Source organism: Ailuropoda melanoleuca, chromosome 6, assembly GCF_002007445.2.
Source record: "Ailuropoda melanoleuca isolate Jingjing chromosome 6, ASM200744v2, whole genome shotgun sequence".
NCBI lineage: Eukaryota > Metazoa > Chordata > Mammalia > Carnivora > Ursidae > Ailuropoda > Ailuropoda melanoleuca.
In genome coordinates, this window is record NC_048223.1 from 73,066,432 (window position 1) to 73,090,095 (window position 23,664).

Below are 23,664 nucleotides of genomic sequence, written 5' to 3' on the forward strand. Positions count from 1 at the left end.
GTTTGTTTGTTTAATTAGGGCAAAACTATGTCATAGGAGTATATAATGCGTATTTCTTTCTCTTTTTGTGATATTAACACCCATTGATAGTAATGCTATCAGTTCTTATGTCAGTGTCCAATCATTTTTGTTGTCTGTGACTTGTTATCTAGTAGATTCCTGAAGAAGGGCTTAGGGAAATAATATTGCCTGTTGATAATAGCATATTTGTAAGTTTATACCTGAAAATCATTTGGCTGGATATTAAAATTCTTGGTTCATATTTTTTTTCCTTCAGGGTTTTGAATGTATTTTGCCATTGTTTTTGGGGTAAAGCATTCTGTAAAAAGTCTGATTCCAGTCTGATTTTTTTTCCTTACAAGATTTTGCCTTCAGGCAAAAGACTTTTTAAATTTTTCTTTAAAAATCAGGGGCCCCTGGGTGGCTTAGGTTAAGTGTTCAACTCTTGGTTTCGGCTCAGGTTTTGATCTTATGGGTTGTGAGATCGAGCCCCACATAGGCTCTGCACTCAGCGGGGAGTCTGCTTGAAGATTCTCTCCCTCTGCCCTTCCCCACACTCGCACAGGTACTCTTTCTCTCTCTCTAAAATAAATAAATCTTTAAATCTGCAGTTTTATTAGAATGTATTTTGTATTGTTCTTGGTCCCTTTTTGTGGGTACACTGTAGCTTCAAATGCAAAATTTTCTTGATTTTCAATTTTTTGGTGTTTGGTGTGTCTGATTGTTTTTTGTTTTCTTTAGGGACTCTGCATATGTTGGTTTCTTTTTTTTCCTCTCTTCTTTGTCACTATCTCAAATCCTTTTCATCTCTTTATTTCAGTTTTTCAAGATTTCCTATTTTTAAGGCATTAACTCTTACATTTGCTCAGTCTTGTATTCCTTCCAGTAAAGTCTTCATTTGTGAAGACTCTTAATCTTTATTTCTACTTCTTTGTTGAGTCATTTTACCTCATTTTTTTGTTTTTCTCATTTTGATTTTTCTTGTTCTTTCATATATCATTTAAAAATTTCTCTTAGCTTATTCAGAAATACAATGCTATACTTTCCATTTGTTTTGTGGGCATGCCTTTCTAGAGTTCCTTTATGATTTGTAGGGATATTCCGCTTAGTCTTTTTTCCCTCTTCTAATTACTTTTTGTGGGATTCAGCTGTGGTCTTTCTTTCATTAAGTTTTTAATTCCAGTATAGTTAACATACAGTGTTATATTATTTCCAGGTGTACAGTATAGTGAGTCACCAGTTCTGTACATTACTCAGGCCTCATGATGATGAGCATCTTTAATCCACATCACCTATTTCACCCCTCCCCCAACTCTCCTCCCCTCTGGTAATCATCTGTTTGTTCTCTATAGTTAAGAGTCTGTTTCTTGGTTTATCTTTCTCCCTTTTTTGTTCTTTTTTCTTCGTTCATTTGTTTTCTTAAATTCCACATGGGCTAAAATCATACGGTATTTGTCCTTCTCTGACTCGTTTCACTTAGCATCATACTCTCTAGCTCCATCCGCGTTGCAAATGGCAAGATTTCATTCTTTTTTTTATAGCTGAGTAATATTGCATTGTATGTGCATACCATATTTCCTTTATCCATTCACCTGTCAATGGAGACTTGGGCTCCTTCCATAGTTTAGCTGTTGTAAGTAGTGTTGTAATAAACACAGGGATGCATGTATCCCTTTGATACAGTGTTTTGTATTTTGAGGGTAAATATCCAGTAGTACAATTACTGGATCTTAGGGTAGTTTAGGTAGCCTCTATTTTTAACTTTTTGAGGAACCTCCATACCATTTTCTACAACGGCTCCACCAGTTTGCATTCCTACCAACAGTACATGAGGGTTCCTTTTTCTCTACATCCTTGATAACACCTGCTGTTTCTTGTGTTTTTGATTTTAGATATTCTGACAGTGTAAGGTGATATTTCACTGTAGTTTTGATTTGCATTTCCCTGGTGGTGAGTGATATTAAGCATCTTTTCATGTGTCTGTTGACCATCTCTGTATGTCATCTTTAGAGGAATGTCTGTTCATGTCTTCTGCCCATTTTTTAATTGGGTTATTTGTTTGTTTTTGGCGTTAGGAACTGTGATCCTTACTGTTGCTCATTTTTAGGTGAAATTAATGTTTTTTAAAGATTTTGGGGGTGCCTGGGTGGCTCAGTCGGTTAAGCAACTGCCTTCCCCTCAGGTCACTATCCCAGGATCCAGAATCGAGCCCCACATCGGGCTCCCTGCTCAGCAGGGGGCCTGCTTCTCCCTCTCCATCTGCCACTCCCCCTGCTTGTGCTCTCCTGTCTCTCTTTGTCAAATAAATAAAATCTTTAAGAAAAAAAAGATTTTGTTTTTAGATAATCTCTACGCCCAACGTGGGGCTCAAACTCACACTATGATCGAGAGTCACATGCTCTATTGACTGAGCCAGCCAGGCACCCTTTGGGGGAAATTAATCTTTATGAACTTTAATGGGGAGGCATGAGTCAGAATAGTTTTCAAGCTTCACAGCTCTAGAGCTGTTTCTTCTGTTATTGTTTGGTGTGTAAATTATATCTCAATAAAGCTGTTAAAAGGGAAAAAGGATCTTCCACTTTCTGAGCTCTGGCTGTCTTTTCCCTCATTTTTGTCTGGATCTTCTCTTCCTTTGCTTCTGTGATCCCTGGCTTCCTCAGTTTGGATCCTAGGTCCAACCCTTTCTCCTTACTGTGGGCCTTTGTCCTGTCAAAGGAGCATTGACTTGTAAATTTTGAAAGTTCATAAAGGGTCCAGGCTCCTCCAGCCTCTTTCACACCTTACCTCTGGATCCTCACAATCGTCCTTCAGTGTACAAAAACTCTCCTGGTTTCAGCTGCTATCTTCAAATTGGTCCGTTATGCTTTCTGGGGAGTATTTGGTCTTAGGACCAGCACATCTCCCCCCACCCTATATATACAGGTCTTGTCCCTACCTGCTCATGTTTGAAAATCATGAAAATACTTGTCTCTTACCTTTGTCATAGATGTCTGTGGATTTTTAGGTTTGTTATCCTAATTGCTCTGTTTTTATATGGGAACTGGAGATTCAAAGACTATGCTGTCAACATCTTCCCCAGTATCATTTTAACTAACTGTATAGTTTCAGCTTTATATACAGTATACATGGACGATGGTTGCTAAGTAGTGAAAGTGATTGAGGGTAGTTGATTTACCTTTCCTGTTATTGCTTTAGAACACTCAGCAAAAGTGTTGCAGAAGCTATTGTTTTATCTCATAGGGAGGAGTTGCCTTGCTACAGAGGCTGGCTGAGGATTCCCCTCTTACTGGATGCTAACCAGCTTCTATGGTTGAGAGCAATTCAGTTTCTCCTCTGCTGGCTTACTCTTTAGGTAAAAAGTAGTAGTAGCAGCATATCATTATAGGTGATATAGGATTTCAGGGCCTAATGAGGGAACTTTATTGGTTAGTTCCTTTTTTTTATTTTTAAATTTTAATTTTTTTCTTAAGGTCGGGTTTTACCAGAACAATACCTTATTAATTCTAAACAGTCACACAGATACATACACACACCCATGCATGCATGCACACAAACTTTTGGAAAATAATTTACTCATAAACTGGAGACCTGGAAACCATCACTGGTATTATAAATGTATTACATCCCTTCTTAGGACTAATTATCAAGTAAAAAGTCAGTGTTAAATCAAATTTTTTAAATTTGAATTTGAGGGGGCAGGGGGATGGGGTAATTGGGTGATGGACATTGGGGAGGGCACGTGATGTAATGAGCACTGAGTATTGTATAAGACTGATGAATCACTGACCTCTACCTCTGAAACTAATAATACATTATTTGTTAATTAATTGAATTTAAATTAAAAAAAAATTTAAAGTGAATTTGAAAACTTCACAATGAAAAACTGTCCAATATTTTAAAGTATGTTTGTGACTTAAAAAAACAGTAAGGCAATAATATTTCCTTTCTTGAACATTTCTCTTACCTTGGGTTGTGTGATATCACACAGGTTTTCTTCCTTCTCTGGGTAACCTTTCTCAGTTTTATTGAGGTCTTTTTGTATTCTTGTTCATACTTTAAATATTGGCATTTCTCATGGATCTAATGTCCGTACTTGTTTCTTCTCACTTGATGTATTTTTCTTGAGCATAGTGATTAATATCACAGACTTCGGAGTCAGATTAGGGTTTAAATCCCACTTGTATTACTTACTGGCTGTGTAACCTTGAACAAGTCAGTTCATGTTTTTTTGCCCATGTTTCCTTTTAAAAAGTGATATTAATGGGCCACCTGGCTGGCTCAGTCCCTTAAGCATCTGACTCTTGATTTCAGCTCAGGTCACGATCTCGGTGGTAGGATCAAGCGCCATGTCAGGCTCCACAGAATCTCTGTTTGGGATTCTCGTGCTCTCTCTCTCTGCCCCTCCCCACTCTGCTCACATGCTCTCTAAATAAATAAATAAGATTAAAAGTGATATTAAAGGAATCGGGTTAAGATGGCGGAGGAGTAGGGGACCCCTTTTTCAGCCGGTCCCCTGAGTTAAGCTGGATAGGTACCAGACCAGCAGGAATATCCATGGAATCAGCCTGAGACGCAGGAAGATACATCTGGATCTCTACAAATGAACATCTCCAGCGCTGAGTATCGAGGTACGAAGCGGGGAGCCGTGAAACCGCGCACAGATATCGGAAGCTAAACAGAAGGGGGAGGGAGCCGCCGTGTCAGGGCGCCGGGAAGCGGTAGCCACCTGCAAGGGGGAGCGGACAGACCGCGGACCCGCACGCTTGAGACAGCAGGCTGAGAAGGGAGCTCCGGGAGCGCACGCGGGACGGCTGGCGGTTGGCGGGCCACCTGCACGGGGGAGCAGGCGGACTCGCGGACGGCACCCGCGAGACAACAGACTTAGAACGCGAGCTCCAGGAGCGCGCGCGCAGGGCGGCTGGCGGGCCACCTGCACCGGGGAGCGGGCGGACCGCGGACCCGCACTCTGGAAACGGCAGACTGAGTCCGTGAGCCGGGAGCGTGCACCACCAAGCATCTCACGGAGCTCCGGAGCTCCGGTGTGCTCACTGGATCGAGGCTGAGACCGGGAGCTCCGGGAGCGTCCGCGGGGCGGCTGGCGGCTGGAGGGCCACCTGCACGGGGGAGCAGGCGGACTCGCGGTCAGCACCCGTGAGACACCAGACTGAGACGGGGAGCTCCGGGAGCCCGCGCGGGGCGGCTGGCGGCTGGCGGGGTTGGAAACACAAAGGACAGAGACGTGCCGGCCCTGGAAGTGAGGGCTGGGACGCCGGGTGTGGGGCGCACAGCCCGGGATGCTGCAGGGTTGAGCAGCACCAACAGAAACAGAGTTAAAGTGGCCAGAACATCAGTGGAGAACGATCCGCGATCCCTCTGTTCTGAGACAGAGGCTGAATTTCAGCCGCTGCTGCTCTCTCAGAAGAGGCATAGCAAACCGCCAGGGAAAGCCGCCAGAGAACAAAAGCCCGGAAATACCGGCTCACAGGGTGCCCATCCCCATCCCCCCTCGCAAGGGACACAGAGACTCTACCCAAACAGGGTTTTCTGAGTACCGGCAGGCAGGCCCCTCCCCCAGAAGGCAGGCTGAAAAATCAAGAAGCCCACAACCCGGAGCGCCTGAGTGGCGCAGTCACCAAGCACCTGTCTTCGGATTAGGGTGTGTTTACAACGTTCCGGAAAGGAGTCCCTCATCGGGCTTCTCCACCGGGAACCTGCTTCTTCCTCTCCCACTCCTCTGCTTGGGTTCCCTTTCTTGCTGACTGTCTCTCTCTCTCTCAAATAAATAAATAAACTCTTTAAGGAAGAAGCCCACATCCCTAAGATCTCTATAAAACAAGGGCGCACGGCCTGGGTCCCAGTCAACACTTGGGCTCTGGACAACCCTGCAATCTCTCTTCATCAGAATGACGAGAAGGAGAAGTCCCCCCCAGCAAAGAAAAGATAATGAGTCTGTGGCCTCTGCCACAGAATTGGCCTCGGCCACAGAATTAATACATATGGATGTATCCCAATTATCAGAAATGGAATTCAGAGCAACAATGGTCAAGATGATGAGTAAACTTGAAAAAAGCATCAGAGAAAGCGTTGCTGAGAATATAGAATCCCTAAGGGCAGAAATGAGAGCGAATCTGACAGAAATTAAAAATTCTATGGGCCAAATACAGTCAAAACTAGAGGCTCTGACGGCCAGGGTCACCGAGGCAGAGGAACGCGTTAGCGAATTGGAGGATGGGTTAGTAGAAGAAAAAACGAAAATAGAAGCTGGTCTTAAAAAAATCCACGCCCACGAATGTAGATTACGGGAGATTACTGACTCTATGAAACGATCCAATGTCAGAATCATCGGCATCCCTGAAGGGGTGGAGAAAAACAGAGGTCTAGAAGAGATATTTGAACAAATTGTAGCTGAAAACTTCCCTAATCTAGCAAGGGAAACAAGCATTCGTGTCCAAGAGGCAGAGAGGACCCCATCCAAGCTCAACCAGGACAAACCTACGCCACGGCATGTCATAGTGCAATTCGCAAATATTAGATCCAAGGATACAGTATTGAAAGCGGCCAGGGCAAAGAAATTTCTCACGTACCAAGGCAAAGGTATCAGGATTACGTCAGACCTGTCTACAGAGACCTGGAATGAGAGAAAGGCTTGGGGGGGCATTTTTAAAGCTCTTTCAGAGAAAAACATGCAGCCAAGGATCCTTTATCCAGCAAAGCTGTCATTCAGAATTGATGGAGAAATAAAGACGTTCCAAAATCGCCAATCATTAACCAATTTCGTAACCACGAAACCAGCCCTACAGGAGATATTAAGGGGGGCTCTATAAAGGTAAAAAGGCCCCAAGAGTGATACAGAGCAGCAAGTCACAACCGATACAAAGACTTTAAAGAGAAATGGCATCATTAAAATCATATCTGTCAATAATCTCTATCAATCTAAATGGCTTAAACTCTCCCATAAAACGCCACAGGGTTGCAGATTGGATAAAAAGACATGACCCATCCATTTGCTGTCTACAAGAGACTCATTTTGAACCCAAAGATGCATTCAGACTTAGAGTAAGGGGATGGAGTACCATCTTCCACGCAAATGGACCTCAAAAGAAAGCTGGAGTAGCAATTCTCATATCAGATAGACTGGATTTTAAACTAGAGGCCATAGAGAGAGATACAGAAGGGCACTATATTATTCTTAAAGGAAGTATTCAACAAGTGGATATGACAATTATTAATATATATGCCCCCAACAGGGGAGCAGCAAGATACACAAGCCAACTCTTAACCAAAATAAAGAGACATATAGATAAGAACACAGTAATAGTAGGGGACCTCAACACCCCACTATCAGAAATAGACAGAACACCCTGGCAAAAACTAAGCAAAGAATCAAAGGCTTTGAATGCCATACTCGACGAGTTGGACCTCATAGATATATATAGAACACTACACCCCAGAACCAAAGAATACTCATTCTATTCAAATGCCCATGGAACATTCTCAAGAATAGATCATGCTCTGGGACACAAAACAGGTCTCAGCCAATACCAAAAGATTGAAATTATCCCCTGCATATTCTCAGACCACAACGCTCTGAAATTGGAACTCAACCACAAGGAAAAACCTGGAAGAAACTCAAACACTTGGAGGCTAAGAACCATCCTGCTCAAGAATGACTCGATAAACCAGGAAATCAAAAAACAAATTAAACAATTTATGGAGACCAACGAGAATGAATACACAACGGTCCAAAACCTATGGGATACTGCAAAGGCAGTCCTAAGGGGGAAATACATAGCCATCCAAGCCTCACTCAAAAGAATAGAAAAATCTAAAATGCAGTTTCTATATTCTCACCTCAAGAAACTGGAACAGCAACAGAGGGACAGGCCTAACCCACTGACAAGGAAGGAGTTGACCAAGATTAGAGCAGAAATCAATGAATTAGAGACCAGAACCACAGTAGAGCAGATCAACAGGACTAGAAGCTGGTTCTTTGAGAGAATCCATAAAATTGATAGACCACTGGCAAAACTTGTCCAAAAACAAAGAGAAAGGACTGAGATTATTAAAATTATGACTGAAAAGGGAGAGGTCACGACCAGCACCATTGAAATTGCAAGGATTATTAGAAACTTTTATCAACAGCTATATGCCAAAAAACTAAACAATCTGGAAGAGATGGAGGCCTTCCTGGAAACCTATAAACTACCAAGACTGAAACAGGAAGAAATAGATTTCTTAAATAGGCCAATTAACTATGAAGAAATTGAGTCAGTGATAAACAACCTTCCAAATAATAAAACTCCAGGCCCAGACGGTTTTCCTGGGGAATTCTACCAAACATTCAAAGAAGAAATAATACCTATTCTCCTAAAGCTATTTCAAAAAATAGAAACAGAAGGAAAGCTACCAAACTCATTCTATGAGGCTAATATTACCTTGATCCCCAAACCAGGCAAAGACCCCCTCAAAAAGGAGAATTACAGACCGATTTCTCTAATGAATATGGATGCCAAAATCCTCAACAAGATCCTTGCTAATAGAATCCAACAGTACATTAAAAGGATTATCCATCATGACCAAGTGGGATTCATACCTGGGATGCAAGCATGGTTCAACACTCGCAAATCAATCAATGTGATACATCATATCAACAAGAAAAGACTCAAGAACCATATGATCCTCTCAATTGATGCAGAAAAAGCATTTGACAAAATACAGCATCCTTTCCTGATTAAAACCCTTCAGAGTGTAGGAATAGAGGGTACATTTCTCAATCTCATAAAAGCCATCTATGAAAAGCCTACTGCAAGCATTATTCTCAATGGGGAAAAGCTGGAAGCCTTTCCCTTAAGATCAGGAACACGACAAGGATGCCCACTCTCGCCACTATTATTCAACATAGTACTAGAAGTCCTTGCAACAGCAATCAGAAGACAAAAAGGGATCAAAGGTATCCAAATCGGCAAAGAAGAAGTCAAACTGTCTCTCTTTGCAGATGACATGATACTCTATATGGAAAACCCAAAGGAATCCACTCCCAAACTATTAGAAGTTATAGAACAATTCAGTAAGGTGGCAGGATACAAAATCAATGCCCAGAAATCAGTTGCATTTCTATACACGAATAACGAGACTGAAGAAAGAGAAATTAGGGAATCCATCCCATTTACAATAACACCAAAAACCATGCGTTACCTTGGAATTAACTTAACCAGAGACGTAAAGGACCTATATGCTAGAAACTATAGATCACTTTTGAAAGATATTGAGGAAGACATAAAAAGATGGAAAAATATTCCATGCTCATGGATTGGAAGAATTAACATAGTTAAAATGTCCATACTACCCAGAGCAATCTACACTTTCAATGCTATCCCGATCAAAATACCGAGGACATTTTTCAAAGAACTGGAACAAATAGTCCTTAAATTTGTATGGAACCAGAAAAGGCCCCGAATCTCCAAGGAACTGTTGAAAAGGAAAAACAAAGCTGGGGGCATCACAATGCCGGATTTCGAGCTGTACTACAAAGCTGTGATCACAAAGACAGCATGGTACTGGCACAAAAACAGACACATCGACCAATGGAACAGAATAGAGAACCCAGAAATGGACCCTCGGCTCTTTGGGCAACTAATCTTTGATAAAGCAGGAAAAAACATCCGGTGGAAAAAAGACAGTCTCTTCAATAAATGGTGCTGGGAAAATTGGACAGCTACATGCAAAAGAATGAAACTTGACCACTCTCTCACACCATACACAAAAATAAACTCCAAATGGATGAAAGACCTCAATGTGAGACAGGAATCCATCAAAATTCTAGAGGAGAACATAGGCAACAACTTCTATGACATCGGCCAGAGCAACCTTTTTCACGACACATCTCCAAAGGCAAGAGAAATAAAAGATAAAATGAACTTATGGGACTTTATCAGGATAAAGAGCTTCTGCACAGCCAAGGAAACAGTCAAAAAAACTAAGAGACAGCCCACGGAATGGGAGAATATATTTGCAAAGGACACCACAGATAAAGGACTGGTATCCAAGATCTACAAAGAACTTCTCAAACTCAATACACGAGAAACAAATAAACAAATCATAAAATGGGCAGAAGATATGAACAGACACTTTTCCAATGAAGACATACAAATGGCTAACAGACACATGAAAAAATGTTCAAAATCATTAGCCATCAGGGAAATTCAAATCAAAACCACACTGAGATACCACCTTACGCCAGTTAGAATGGCAAAGATAGACAAGGCAAGAAACAACAATTGTTGGAGAGGATGTGGAGAAAGGGGATCCCTCCTACATTGTTGGTGGGAATGCAAGTTGGTACAGCCACTCTGGAAAACAGTGTGGAGGTCCCTTAAAAAGTTAAAAATTGAACTACCCTATGACCCAGCCATTGCACTACTGGGTGTTTACCCCAAAGATACAGACGTAGTAAAGAGAAGGGCCATATGCACCCCAATGTTCATAGCTGCATTGTCCACAATAGCCAAATCATGGAAGGAGCCGAGATGCCCTTCAACAGATGACTGGATTAAGAAGCTGTGGTCCATATATACAATGGAATATTACTCAGCTATCAGAAAGAACGAATTCTCAACATTTGCTGCAACATGGACGGCACTGGAGGAGATAATGCTAAGTGAAATAAGTCAAGCAGAGAAAGACAATTATCATATGATTTCTCTCATCTATGGAACATAAGAACTAGGAGGATCGGTAGGGGAAGAAAGGGATAAAGAAAAGGGGGGTAATCAGAAGGGGGAATGAAACATGAGAGACTATGGACTATGAGAAACAAACTGAAGACTTCAGAGGGGAGGGGGTGGGGGAATGGGATAGACTGGTGATGGGTAGTAAGGAGGGCACGTATTGCATGGTGCACTGGGTGTTATACGCAACTAATGAAGCATCAAACTTTACATCGGAATCTGGGGATGTACTGTATGGTGATTAACATAATATAATAAAATAAAATTAAAAAAAATATGCAAGGTGCAAAAAAAAAGATTAAAAGTGATATTAAAAATAATTTTTTTCTACTTTTAAGGTTTATGTGAAATCATTTAAAGCATTTAGCACAATCCTTTTCTTAAAGCAAGCAGACAAGTAAGTATAGAAATAAAGAAATATAGGGGCGCCTGGGTGGCGCAGTCGTTAAGCGTCTGCCTTTGGCTCAGGGCGTGATCCTGGTGTTCTGGAATCGAGCGCCACATCAGGCTCCTCCGCTAGGAGCCTGGCTTCTTCCTCTCCCACTCCCCCTGCTTGTGTTCCCTCTCTCGCTGGCTGTCTCTGTCTGTCAAATAAATAAATAAAACCTTAAAAAAAAAAAAAGAAAGAAAGAAATATAGCTATGTATACAGATGTGTATAACTAATCACTCTTATGGCTCCTATACATATGCTGATAATGTCTAAATCTTTTTCCAGGTTAGCTCTGTCTCCAGAATCTAGACCTGTGTTTATCCTTTTGGCCACAGACACCCCAACCCGTTATTAGGGTCCCTAAAATTGAATTTATTCTTTTCTATTTTCCTGTGCCCACTCTGTCTCCAACATTCCCTATTGTTAAATGGTACATCTACCCATAGACTAAGCCAGAAATCTACACATCACTCTTGACTTTTCTTCCTTACCATTTGCTATTCAGTTTACTACAAACTATTTTTGGATTCTGCCTCCCATGATTTAAAATGGTCCATTTCTTTCCTTTTTTTTTTTTTTTTTAAGATGTATTTTAGAGAGAGAGCAAGCCTGAGTACGAATGGGGTGAGGGGCAGAGGGAGAGACTCCTCATGCAGGCTCCCTGTGACCCATGAGATCATGACCTGAGCTGAAACTAAGAGTCAGACACATAACTGACTGAGCCACCCAGGCACCCTTAAAATTCTTTTGTAATAGAAAAATTATTTTCTGTATAAATAGAAGATAATATATAAATTGTATAAAAATAGGTTCAACTTCACTAAATATTACAGAAATGTAAATTAAAACAACATTGGGAAATCATTTTTGCCTATTAGATTTACAGAGATTATAATGATTCATAATACACAGGATAGGTAGGGTATGATAAAGTAAAGACTCACAAATGTTGAAGAATAAATGGGTACAACCTTTTTTTTTTTATGTTTATGTATGTATTTATTTAAGTAATCTCTATACTCAATGTGGGGCTCGAACTCATGACGCCAAGATTGAGTTGCTTGCTCTTCCCACTGAGCCAGCCAGGTGTCTCCCACCCCCAGAACCTCTTTTTACAACAGTTTTGCAATAGCTATTAAAATGTTAAATGTTCATAATTTTTGACCTAGAAATTCACCTTCTAGATATGTGTCCTACTGAAATACACATATACCGAGGGGTCCAAAGATAAAAGTACAACGTTCTTCATTGTAGTATTGTTTCTAAAGGTGAAAACTTGGATGTGACCCAAATGGTCATCAATAAGATATTGCTAAAATAAATGGTACTACGTCATATGATGAAATCATATACAGTTTTAAAAAACGAAGTAGAGTTATATCTACAAATGTGGAAAAATGGCTAAGATAATTTGTAAAGCAGGTTTCAAAACAGTGATTATGTAGTATAATCTCATTTTATAGGTAAATACATAAAATTATAATGTATGCTGTTACATGTGGGTTGTGTGTATGTGTGGGTTTTTTTTTTTTTTAAGATTTATTTATTTGAAAGAGAAAGAAAGAGAGCATGAGCAGGGGAAGGGGCAGAGGAAGGGAGAGAATCAGACTCCCCGCTGAGCAGGGAGCCCGACGTGGGGCTCAGTCCCAGGACCCTGAGATCATGACCTGAGCCAAAGGCAGAGGCTTAACCCACTGAGCCACTTTGGTGCCTCTGTATGTGTTTTTTTAAAAAAAGTATCTGGAGGAATACTCACCAAACTGTTAGTGAATTATTAGGAGGCTGGTATTAAGAGAAGCTTTTATATTTTGTGTTAATTTTTTTTTTTAAGATTTTATTTATTTGAGAGAAGAGAGCATGCATGCACAAGCAGGGGGAACGGCAGAGGGAGAAAGAGAAGCAGAGTCCCTGCTGCGCAGGAAGCCTGACATGGGGCTTGATCCCAGGACCCTGGGATTATGACCTGAGCCGAAGGCAGATCCTTAACCGACTGAGCCACCCAGGCACTCCTTTGTTAAATATTTTCTGTAATGTTTGGTCTTTTTGAACAATAAGCATGCATTACTATAATTATCAGAAAATAAGAACATTGGGGCACTTGGCTGGCTCAGTCAGTGGAGCATCTGATTCTTGATCTTGGGGGCATGAGTTAGAGCGCCACGTTGGGTGTAAAGATTACTTAAAAAGAAGAAGAAGAAGATTAAAAACAACAAAGAAAAGAGCACAGACTACATGCTGTTAGGGTGCTATAGACTGCACGTGTGAGTTGTACACTTACTTTTTCCCTTTCTTCAAATAGAATGCCCAGTGTTTACATGGCGACATTGCACAATCACAAAGAGAAATTACACTGAAAGGCTTCAGAGAAGGTAGTTTTAAAGTTTTGGTGGCAACCAATGTGGCTGCCCGTGGTTTGGACATTCCTGAGGTTGACCTGGTGATTCAAAGTTCTCCTCCACAGGTGAGAAATGAGATTTTATTTAGGGAATATAAGAACAGCTGTGTAAATTGCCATTTTATGTATAAGATATTGCTTGGGATATGAAAAATACAGTATCTGTTCTTGCTATTAGCCTTTTTTTTTTTTTAAACTAATGCAGTGTTAAATTGGTCGGAATCTGATTTCTTAGCAAATGATTAACCTCTTTATTTGGATTTGAAGCATGGAATCATGCAAAGGGATTATAAAAAGTTGTCATATGAAGAGCCCTAGGATGAGGTGGATAAAAAGATTTTAAATCCTACTCCTTTTATCCAGAAATTCAGCATAAAAGTTCTTTGGGATGTTGAAAGGGCAACAGGATTGAAATAAAAATGTTATTGGTAGTAGTAGTTTGGTGTTTTTAGCATTATTATTTGATTTTGGAATGACTGTGTAACTTGCCAGGTTTTTTTTTTTTTTTGACCAGATTTTTAAAAAAAGCATTGCCTTTTTTATTTTCAGGATGTTGAGTCCTATATTCATCGTTCTGGACGCACAGGTAGAGCTGGCCGAACAGGGATTTGCATATGTTTTTATCAACCCAGAGAAAGAGGTCAACTAAGATATGTGGAACAAAAAGCAGTAAGTAGAGTTAAATTATTTCAGACTTATTATCTAAATGGTGCCTTAGAAAAGAGCTCTTTTTATATTTGTTCTCACAAATAGATGCTTATAACTTTTCTCAGTTTAAGCTACATTTGGATGTGAAGCATGTGGAGAGCTAAATTTATATGAGCTGCAAGACTTTGTTTTGATACAGCTTTTATTGTGAAGACAGAAGAGCTGACTTTCTCATTTTTCCCTTGAGTTTCTCCCTTGATTCTAAAATCAGAGGTGCATTGTGATTTCAGTATCTCATAGTCCAGCATTGTAAAGGGGTGACTGTGCCATAGTCTTGGTGTATTTGCCAAGATTATATTGAGTAATGGTACAATGGCCAGTTTCTATAAGAAATTATATACATTTTTTGTGGCCTGTATTTTTTTGTGTGGTATTTTACATTTTTCCTATTTTCATGATGTGTGTTTTTAAACACTATTTCATCTACTTTGTAAAATGAGATAGGGTAATAAAAAAAAAGTTGATAGAGGTGATCAGCATCTTTTTTCCTTTTTTGGAATCAGCTTTATTTTGCAAGTGAAATTTCATGACTATAACTAAGGGCAATTAAATTTTCTTTTCTCTTCCTAGAATTTGTAATTGATGATTTATTAGAAAAAGCAGGTCTTTTGATCTACTGGGGCTTGGAACTCTTAAGTCCAAGAAATGGAAATTCAACAAACTATATGAATTTAGGAATTAATTGTAAAGCCTTCCATTTTTCTTTAATGTAATTCTTTCATTTTCAGGGAATTACTTTTAAACGTGTAGGTGTTCCTTCTACAATGGATTTAGTTAAGTCTAAAAGCATGGATGCCATCAGGTATGCTTTCTGACCTTGCTGAATAAGTTTTTCTTTTGTATTAGGCTATTCATCTTTAAGCTCTCCTAGTTCAAATATCAGAAAACTTAATCACCAATTTTACCAGCAGACTTTTAGTTATGTTAAAATACGAAAACGTTGCTCTTTCTTTTCCCATTCATTCTCTTACCTTTGATTTTTTACCTTTGACTTGACCAAGAAAATTTACTATTTTTAAACCATAGGTCTCTGGCTTCCGTTTCTTATGCTGCTGTTGATTTTTTCCGACCATCAGCTCAGAGATTGATAGAAGAGAAAGGGGCGGTGGATGCATTGGCTGCAGCATTAGCCCACATCTCTGGTGCATCAAGTTTTGAACCGCGATCCTTGATCACCTCTGATAAGGTAGAAATCTGTGAGAAAACCATGTGTGGTTGAGAAAAGATAAAAATGGAACTGTAGATAATCCATCTATCTGGAGAGAAAAACAGGAGACTTTGCACAGTACTGTGTTAACTGAAACTTACACAGCAGACCCTGTTCTTTATTTTGTCAGTTGCCATGGAACCATGCAAATCAAAGCATAGATTCTGTGCATGTAACACAGTGCCATGCAAAGTAAGGTTTGCCTGTGTATGTGAAGGGGCTATGTGTGTGAGGGTGGGGTGTGTGTGTGTAGTGTGACGCCATCTGACCTACCGCCCTGCTGGGTCAGTATCAGATGTCAAAACAAACCACGCGAGACCCATTGGTTGCAAGTAGTTCAAAGATTTATCAGTCATCAGGGTATAAGTGAGGAGAGTCCCTGGATGACAGGACGTCTCAGCAAGAAAGCTCTCTGATGCCTGGGTGGGGACAGAGAGATTGAGAGAAAGAGGGAGAGTTGGGGGAAGAGAAGAACAAGAAGGTCAGGGCAGATAAACTTGCATGTGACAATTTGGTATCGTATAAATGAGTACATCTGGGGTGTCTCATGTTTTCCATCTGGCAAGTGTTAATGGTTTAGTCAAATGTCAGTTTACTGGGGATGACTTACATGTCCCAACACTTCCCCCTCGCCCCCCTCCACTATCTTTTTTCTTTTTTTTTTTTGAGAGAAAGAGAGCTCCAGCATCGGGGGAGAGGGAGAATCCCAAGCAGGCTCCGCACCTAGAGCAGAGCCTGATGCAGGGCTCCATCCCACGACCCTGAGACCAGGGCCTGAGCCGAAACCTAGAGTCAGGTGCCTTAACCTACTAAGCCACCCAGATGCCTCCCCCCTGTACAGTGTATCTTTATTTTTCATTTATTTTATTTTAATTTTTTTAAAGATTTTATTTATGTGAGAGAGGGAGCATGAACTGGGGAAGAGGGAGAAGGAGAAGCAGACTCCCCACTGAGCAGGAGCCCAATGTGGGGCTCAGTCCCAGGACCCTGACATTATGACCTGAGCTGAAGGCAGATGCTTAACAGACTGGGCCACCCAGGCTCCTCTCACACTGTGTATCTTTAAAAAACATCTGGATCCTCAGGGTTGTGAGATTGAGCCCCATGTTGAACTATGCACTCAGCATGGAGTCTGCCTGTCTCCCTCTGCCGCTGCCCCCATGCATGCACTTGTGCATGTGCGTGTGCTCTTTCTCTCTCTCTAAAATAAATAAAATCTAAAAAACATTAAAAGCATCAGGATCCAATTCAAGTTCATATGTTACATTTGGTGTTATGTTTCTCTAAATCTGGAACTGTTTTCCCATCATTTTTATTAATTTTATTAATTTTTTGAAGAGTGTAGATTAGTTGTCTAGATCAGAGTCTAGAATCTTACCTGCATTTTTCTGGTTTTATTTTCTTCATACATCATTTAACTTTTGCCTTTATTCAGCCTTTGCTGTAAACTGGAAGTAGAGTCAAAGCTTGATTTTATATTCAGGTTAAACAGTTTTGGCTAAAGTACCCTATGGGTTATATTATATATTTTATACTATATCACATCAGGAGGCATATAATGTCAGATTGTTCTAGTACTAATAATGCTTAGTCTGATCACGTGTTTACAATGAAAACTGCCCTATGTTCCCATTGTAAAGGTATTTTTTACTCTCTAATTAGTAATTTGTGGGGTAATGCTTTAGCGGTGAGCAAGTAACCTTTCCCTAATAACCTACCAAATGCTTCTTTTTTTTTTTTTTAATAAGATTTTATTTATTTATTTGAAAGAGAGTGAGCAAGAGAGAAAGCACAGCCAGGGGGAGAGGCAGAGGGAGAAGCAGACACCCCACTGATCAGGGAGCCGGACGCTGGGCTCAGTCCCAGGACCCTGAGAACCATGACCTGAGCCAAGGGCAGACGCTTAGCTGACTGAGCCACCCAGGTGCCCCTACCACCAAATACTTCTTAAGAAAATACTTAAGCCATACCCGTTAGGAAAATATTAAAATAGCCTTTAGAGCTAAGAAGTACCTAAGAGATCGTTTATTCCCAGCCCTTATCTGATAAAAGAATCCCTCTTTGACAAATGGGTCATCTAACTTCTTAAGTATCTTAGAAACTGTATTAGTGGGTTTGAAATTTCTTTTATAGTTAAACCAAAATCCAAGTCTTTACCACAAATGTCCTACAGGGTGTTCCCCTTAGTACTTCTTTGACATCTCATCACTCTGTCCTTGCTTGTCTCGGCTACCCTGACTGACTTGTTACTCGAACATAAACCTACTCTGCACAGGACCTTTGCACTCGCACTGCTTCAGATGTTCATTCTTTTTACCACATGGCTTCCTCCTTCCCTTTATTTAGGTCTCTCTTCAAATATCACCATACAGTCTTTCCCGATCGCCCTGTCTAAAATAGCTTCCCTTTCCCTTTACTCTCTATTCCCTTGCCTTGCTTTAGTTTTCTTTAAGATGCTTATTACTATCTGGCATTTTACTTATTTGCTTATTTATTTACTGTCTACCCCACCTTGTCCCCACCCCCAACACTAGAATGTAACCTGCATGAGAGAAAGGACTATGTACTGCTGAATCTGTAGCACTTACTATAGTCCCTGGCACATGCGTAGAAGACACTCAGTAGATAGTTGTTAGATGGGGGCTCCTGGCTGCCTCAGTCGGTAAAGCACATGACTGACTCTTAATCTTGGGGTTGTGAATTCAAGCCCCATGTTGGGTGGTAGAGCTAACTTAAAAAAAACAAAATTATTAGATGAATCCCTTCCTATATCTTCTTCATGTTGATCTTTTTGCTGTCCAGTGAAGTCTTACAGGAAAAGTAATTTTTGAATATGTAGTAGTCCTTCAAAAGTGTGAAGAGATTTATGTCTTCTTGTTTTTCCACTCCAGGCTAACTTTGACTCTTTCAGCATGTCCTCAGTTCTTCACTACATTATCTTTTCTCTGATGCTCTAGTTTAATTATCTCTTCAAGCATGATGGTTAGAATTAAATATGTAGTCTTTACAGAAATACAAAGAAAAATGATTCTTTCAGTGATCTGTAAACATTAGTCTTCTATTAATATAGTTTTAAAGAAGTTATTTTTGGGATGCCTGGGTGACTTAGTCAGTTAAAGTGTCTGCCTTCGGCTCAGGTCATGATCCTGGGGTCCTGGGATCAAGCCCCACATTGGGCTCCTTGTTCAGTGGGGACCCTGCTTCTCCCTCTGCCTACTGCTCCCCCTGCTTGTGCTCTCTCACACACTCTCTCTTTCTGACAAATAAATAAATAAAATCTTCATTTAAAAAAAAAGTTACTTTTTTAGCGTTCATGTTATACTGATGACTTGTGAGAAATATACAATGAAGTCATGGCTGCAGAGTTAGAACTTCATTGTCCTGCTGCTGCTACTGTTTTTCCAAAGATAATGTGACTTTTATTTCTTAAGGGGTTTGTCACCATGACTCTGGAAAGCCCAGAAGAAATACAGGATATCAGCTGTGCATGGAAAGAACTTAACAGAAAACTGAGTAGTAATGCTGTGTCCCAAATTACCAGAATGTGCCTCCTAAAAGGAAATATGGTAGGTTTTTCTAGCCAAGTAAAAGGCTTTTCAGTCAACTATTGTAAATGTCTCTAAAGACTAGCAGATTTTGTTCTTTCTTTTTTTGAAATCTAATGGGATGAATAATACAGATTTCTCTGCGTGATAGTTTGTTTCCAGTTGTAAATTTGGGGAGTTATAGAAATAATCTGTTCCTCTAGAAAGCTGTAAGTCATCCTGTTTGGTTTGTGTAATAACCATGTTATCTAAGTTTCTGCTCTTGGATACATATTTTGTGTGGTTGTGTGTGGTGTATTATTTTATGACTAAGTAACTTTTGATTTCAGTGGCTAAACAGCTTTATTATTCAGAGAATACTCAATATTGACTTCTAAATGGCCTGTTATTGGTTGTTAATGAGGGTAATTAAGTAAATTAGTCTTGAATACATTTTTGAAATAGCAAAGTTAAAACCATCTCTAATCTTCGTGACTGTTTCTTTAAGGGTTTGAAAAAAGACGTTTTATTTATTCATCTAACTTTACTACATAGGTTTGTTCTAGCCTAGAATTGGTTATCTTCATTTTTTATTAGAAAAAAATCCTTTCTCGCAAAGTTTACTATTAACATCAAAAAACTTTTGTGGCAAGTATGAGACAAATATATGCATTCAGAAAAAATGTGGAGGGGAGGGAAAAACATAACAAGATCCTTAGGCCAAACTAACTGCCGTACTTGAGAATTAAATTAACTTTTAATTTATTGGAAACGAGGACCAAGGAAGAAACATCTTGGGTTATATCATTCTTATTATTTGACAAATACTGCAGCTCTTCAGGATAAAAACTTTTTGGCACTAAATTTTTCAAGGAATTTATACGTTAAACATTACAGTGTCTACAAGAACTGTTCTAGAGAATACTCTAGATTCTTGGTGGTAGTAGTAGATTCCTGTTAGATATTGTGTTTACTTTTCAGGTTTAGAAAATAAAATAAGCAGCCACGCTATGTCATGCATTAGTATATGTTAGCTGTTTTAATCTTACGAACATTCATGGGGCACATCCTATCTTTTCTTTTTTTTTAGCTACTATAAAATTACCAGCAAGTTTTGGTGTATTGGTAAAAAATCAGCTCATATGCATTTGAATAAAAATGTTTTCATTTTGCTTTTAGGGTGTTTGCTTTGATGTTCCCACAACTGAATCAGAAAGGTTACAGGTATTTTTAAAATTTTATCTGTTAAATAATTGAGTATGTTTCTCTAAAAAAATAGGAATTTTTAAAAATTGACAGTATCAATATGATGCATAAATCAATTCACATTCCTTAATGTAATATATCTAGTCTATGTCAAATTTAAAACATTTTTATTATAAATAATTTCAAATATAAAAAATAGAATTGCATAATGAATATTCATGTACCCATCACCCAGCTTCAACAATGATCAGCTCATGGCCAGTTTGTTTCATGGTTTCATGTCACTTCCACCCATTTTCCCACTCTCCTTCTCCTGTATGTATTCTTTTTTTTTTTTTTTTCAAACTCAGCTTCCTCTCTTTTTCTTACATATTATACTAGGAGAAAGTGGCAACAGTATCTTATTTAATGTTTAAATAAACTTAAAAATTCCAGTATAGTTAACATACAGTGTTACATTAGTTTCAGGTGTACAACACAGTGATTCAACACTTCCGTATTACACCCAGTGTGCTTAAATAAATTTTTATAATTTTTTATTTTACACAAAGTAGGATAAAGACAAAGAAAACAAATACCATATGACTTCACTCATACATGGAATTTAAGAAACAAAACAAATGAACAAAGAAAAAAAGACAAAAGAATAGATTTTTAAATACAGAGGCAAATTAGTAGTTGCCAGAGGGAAGGTGGGTGGCAGGTTGGGTGAAATAGATGAAGGGGTTTAAGAGTTGTATGCATTCTTTTGAAACAAATTGTAGGTATTCTATCATTTCAACAATAAATATTTTCATATACCTAACTATTAGGGACACTTTTTTTTTTTTTAAGATTTATTTATGTATTAGAGAGAGCGTGCGAGCAGGGGGAGGGGCAGAGGACGAGGGAGAGAGAATCCTCAAGCAGACTCCCGTGGAGTGCGGAGCCCAGCTCGGGGCTCGATCTCACGACTCTGAGACCATGACCTGAGCCGAAATCGAGAGTTGGTAGCTTAACCAACTGAGCCACCCAGGCTCAACAGGGTATTTTAATATTCACTTTCCTTGGCAACTCATGATCACAATGAATAATAGTTAATGTAGCAGGGTATAACATAGTGATGCTCTTATTAGCTGCTGATTTGCATAATCTTGAGCTGTTTACTCCAACACCAAATTATTTCCAATGGCTACATATTTTTGTCTTTAGCTGTGTTGACAGATTTTTTAGTCTCCTTCATTAGCTCTCACTTCTTGCTTCTCTCAATATACCCACTGAAAGCAGTACACTGCTTATTAATGGCCTACTTGTTTCATGCCAAGAAATCAGTGCTCTCTTTTATTTTTTTAATTTTAATTTTTTAAAAATTATTTATTTGAGAGAGAGAGAGCGTGTGAGAGTGAGGGGGAAGAGCAAAGGAAGAGAGCAAGAGAATTTCAAACAGACTCTCCATGGAGCGCAGATCCTGATGCAGGGCTTCATCTCATAATTCTGAGATGATGACATGAGCTGAAATCAAGAGTCAGTTGCTCAGGGGCGCCTGGGTGGCACAGCGGTTAAGCGTCTGCCTTCGGCTCAGGGCGTGATCCCGGCGTTATGGGATCGAGCCCCACATCAGGTTCCTCCGCTATGAGCCTGCTTCTTCCTCTCCCACTCCCCCTGCTTGTGTTCCCTCTCTCACTGGCTGTCTCTGTCAAATAAATAAATAAAATCTTTAAAAAAAAAAAAAAAAAAGAGTCAGTTGCTCAACCAACTGAACCACCCAGGCACCCCAGTGTGCTCTGTATAAACTGAGTGTGCTCTGTATAAACTGAATATGAAATTATGAGCTTCAAAATGAGCCTGAGAGTTTCTCCTAAGACTAAAATTTAGGAACTTTAGTTAATGAGCTTTGAATATGTTTTTGTTTTTGTTTTCTGGTTTTGTTTTGTTTCAGATACTTTGAATTTAAATGGATAGATGGCCTTTAGCTAATAGAGGATGGGTGTTAAAAAAGAATCTCCTGGACTCATATGCTTGCTTATGGTTTCCGTTTTACATTTATATTAATCCTCTAAATTCCCCCAACAGGCAGAGTGGCATGATTCAGACTGGATACTTTCATTGCCAGCAAAGTTACCTGAAATTGAAGAATATTATGATGGAAACACATCTTCTAACTCCAGGCAGAGGAGTGGCTGGTCAAGTGGCCGGTCCGGCCGGTTGGGCCGGTCAGGTGGTCGATCTGGTGGCCGGTCAGGTAGACAGAGTCGACAGGGAAGTCGTTCAGGAAGTCGACAAGATGGTAGAAGACGAAGTGGGAATAGAAATCGATCAAGAAGCGGGGGCCACAAACGGAGTTTTGACTGAGTATTTGATAGTTAATCTACCAGTGTGAGCTTGCCTATTTCTGCCTAATCATGTACATTATCCACCAAAAATTAGGTCATCATAGTTGAGGTATGTGTCTGCTCTTTGCAAAGAAGTTGGTCATATTTTTTTAAAAAGTATTTCACAAGAATGGTTGTAAACAAATCTACTTATCCAGTTATACCTTTGAATAAAAAAAACTCCTTTTATTGTCTCTTTTCACTACGTGTTAAGAATTTTGTCAATGGAATCTTCTGCAGGTTCTTCTAAAACATAACAGTCAAATAGTCTTACTTAAGATTACTTGCATTTTGCAAAATGTGGTGTATTTGTTTTCAGATCATTCCTTTCATAGGATACATAGTAGAAAATAAGAAATCCCTTGTACATTAAAGGGCTATAAAAACTGGTGACTTGATTGGTTAGGTGTAGCATTTAACTTCTATATACAGTTCATTAAAAGGGTGTGCAAGCACTGTGCACCAATAATTTATTCACCAGATAATGATTGAAGTCTACTATGTGCCTGTCACTGTGTTATTCATTATGGATATAGTGGTGCACAAGGCACAGTACTCTCCTCAAGGAACTTACAGTCTAAAGACAATCAAGCAATTATGAGTGAGATTAACATCTAATGGGTAAAATAGGTAGGTATGGAATGCTAAGGACCTAGTAGGGGTACACCAAACCAGTCTTGGAGTCAGAAAGGCTTAGAAGTGATGATACCCAAAAGAAGAAGTTAAACAAAACTTTCTGTTGATCTAAGCAAGTATGTGTATGGTGGGAAGAAGAGTTTGGGGGGGGGGTTTGCAGGCAGGCAGAACAGCATATGCAGATACCCAGAGCCAAAGAACACCATAGGAAGTCTGAGGACGGGCAATTAGTTCAGTATGGTTTGCATGTGACAGGCCGAGGATAGGAATAAGAGAGAATGATTTAGTATTTAACAGGGACCAGATTTGAAAGGCCTTGTGTGCATTGTTAAGTTTAAACATTCTCTTGAAGACAGTGGTGAACCATTAAAAGATTGAAAGTAAGGAGTAACCTGATGAGATCTGTGTTTTAGAAAAGATTATTGGCTGCACTGAAGAGACTGAATTGGAGAAGGGCCAGCCTGGAGGTCAGGAGACC

At 39.6% G+C, this 23,664-nt stretch overlaps 1 protein-coding gene across 3 annotated transcripts in view; it reads left to right on the forward strand.

Annotated features, from left to right (window-relative positions):
- Nucleotides 1-22,752, forward strand: part of DDX50 (DExD-box helicase 50) — a 38,768-nt gene extending 16,016 nt beyond the window's left edge. For all 3 annotated transcript variants that reach the window (XM_011234324.3, XM_002913733.4, XM_011234329.3), the window contains 7 exons: nucleotides 13,459-13,620; nucleotides 14,104-14,223; nucleotides 14,991-15,064; nucleotides 15,289-15,448; nucleotides 18,901-19,035; nucleotides 20,173-20,217; nucleotides 22,252-22,752. In XM_011234324.3, the coding sequence (XP_011232626.1) occupies nucleotides 13,459-13,620; nucleotides 14,104-14,223; nucleotides 14,991-15,064; nucleotides 15,289-15,448; nucleotides 18,901-19,035; nucleotides 20,173-20,217; nucleotides 22,252-22,530 (975 nt within the window). In that variant the 3' untranslated portion in view covers nucleotides 22,531-22,752. The remainder of the gene's footprint in view (nucleotides 1-13,458; nucleotides 13,621-14,103; nucleotides 14,224-14,990; nucleotides 15,065-15,288; nucleotides 15,449-18,900; nucleotides 19,036-20,172; nucleotides 20,218-22,251) is intronic.
- The last annotated feature ends 912 nt before the right edge of the window (nucleotides 22,753-23,664 follow it).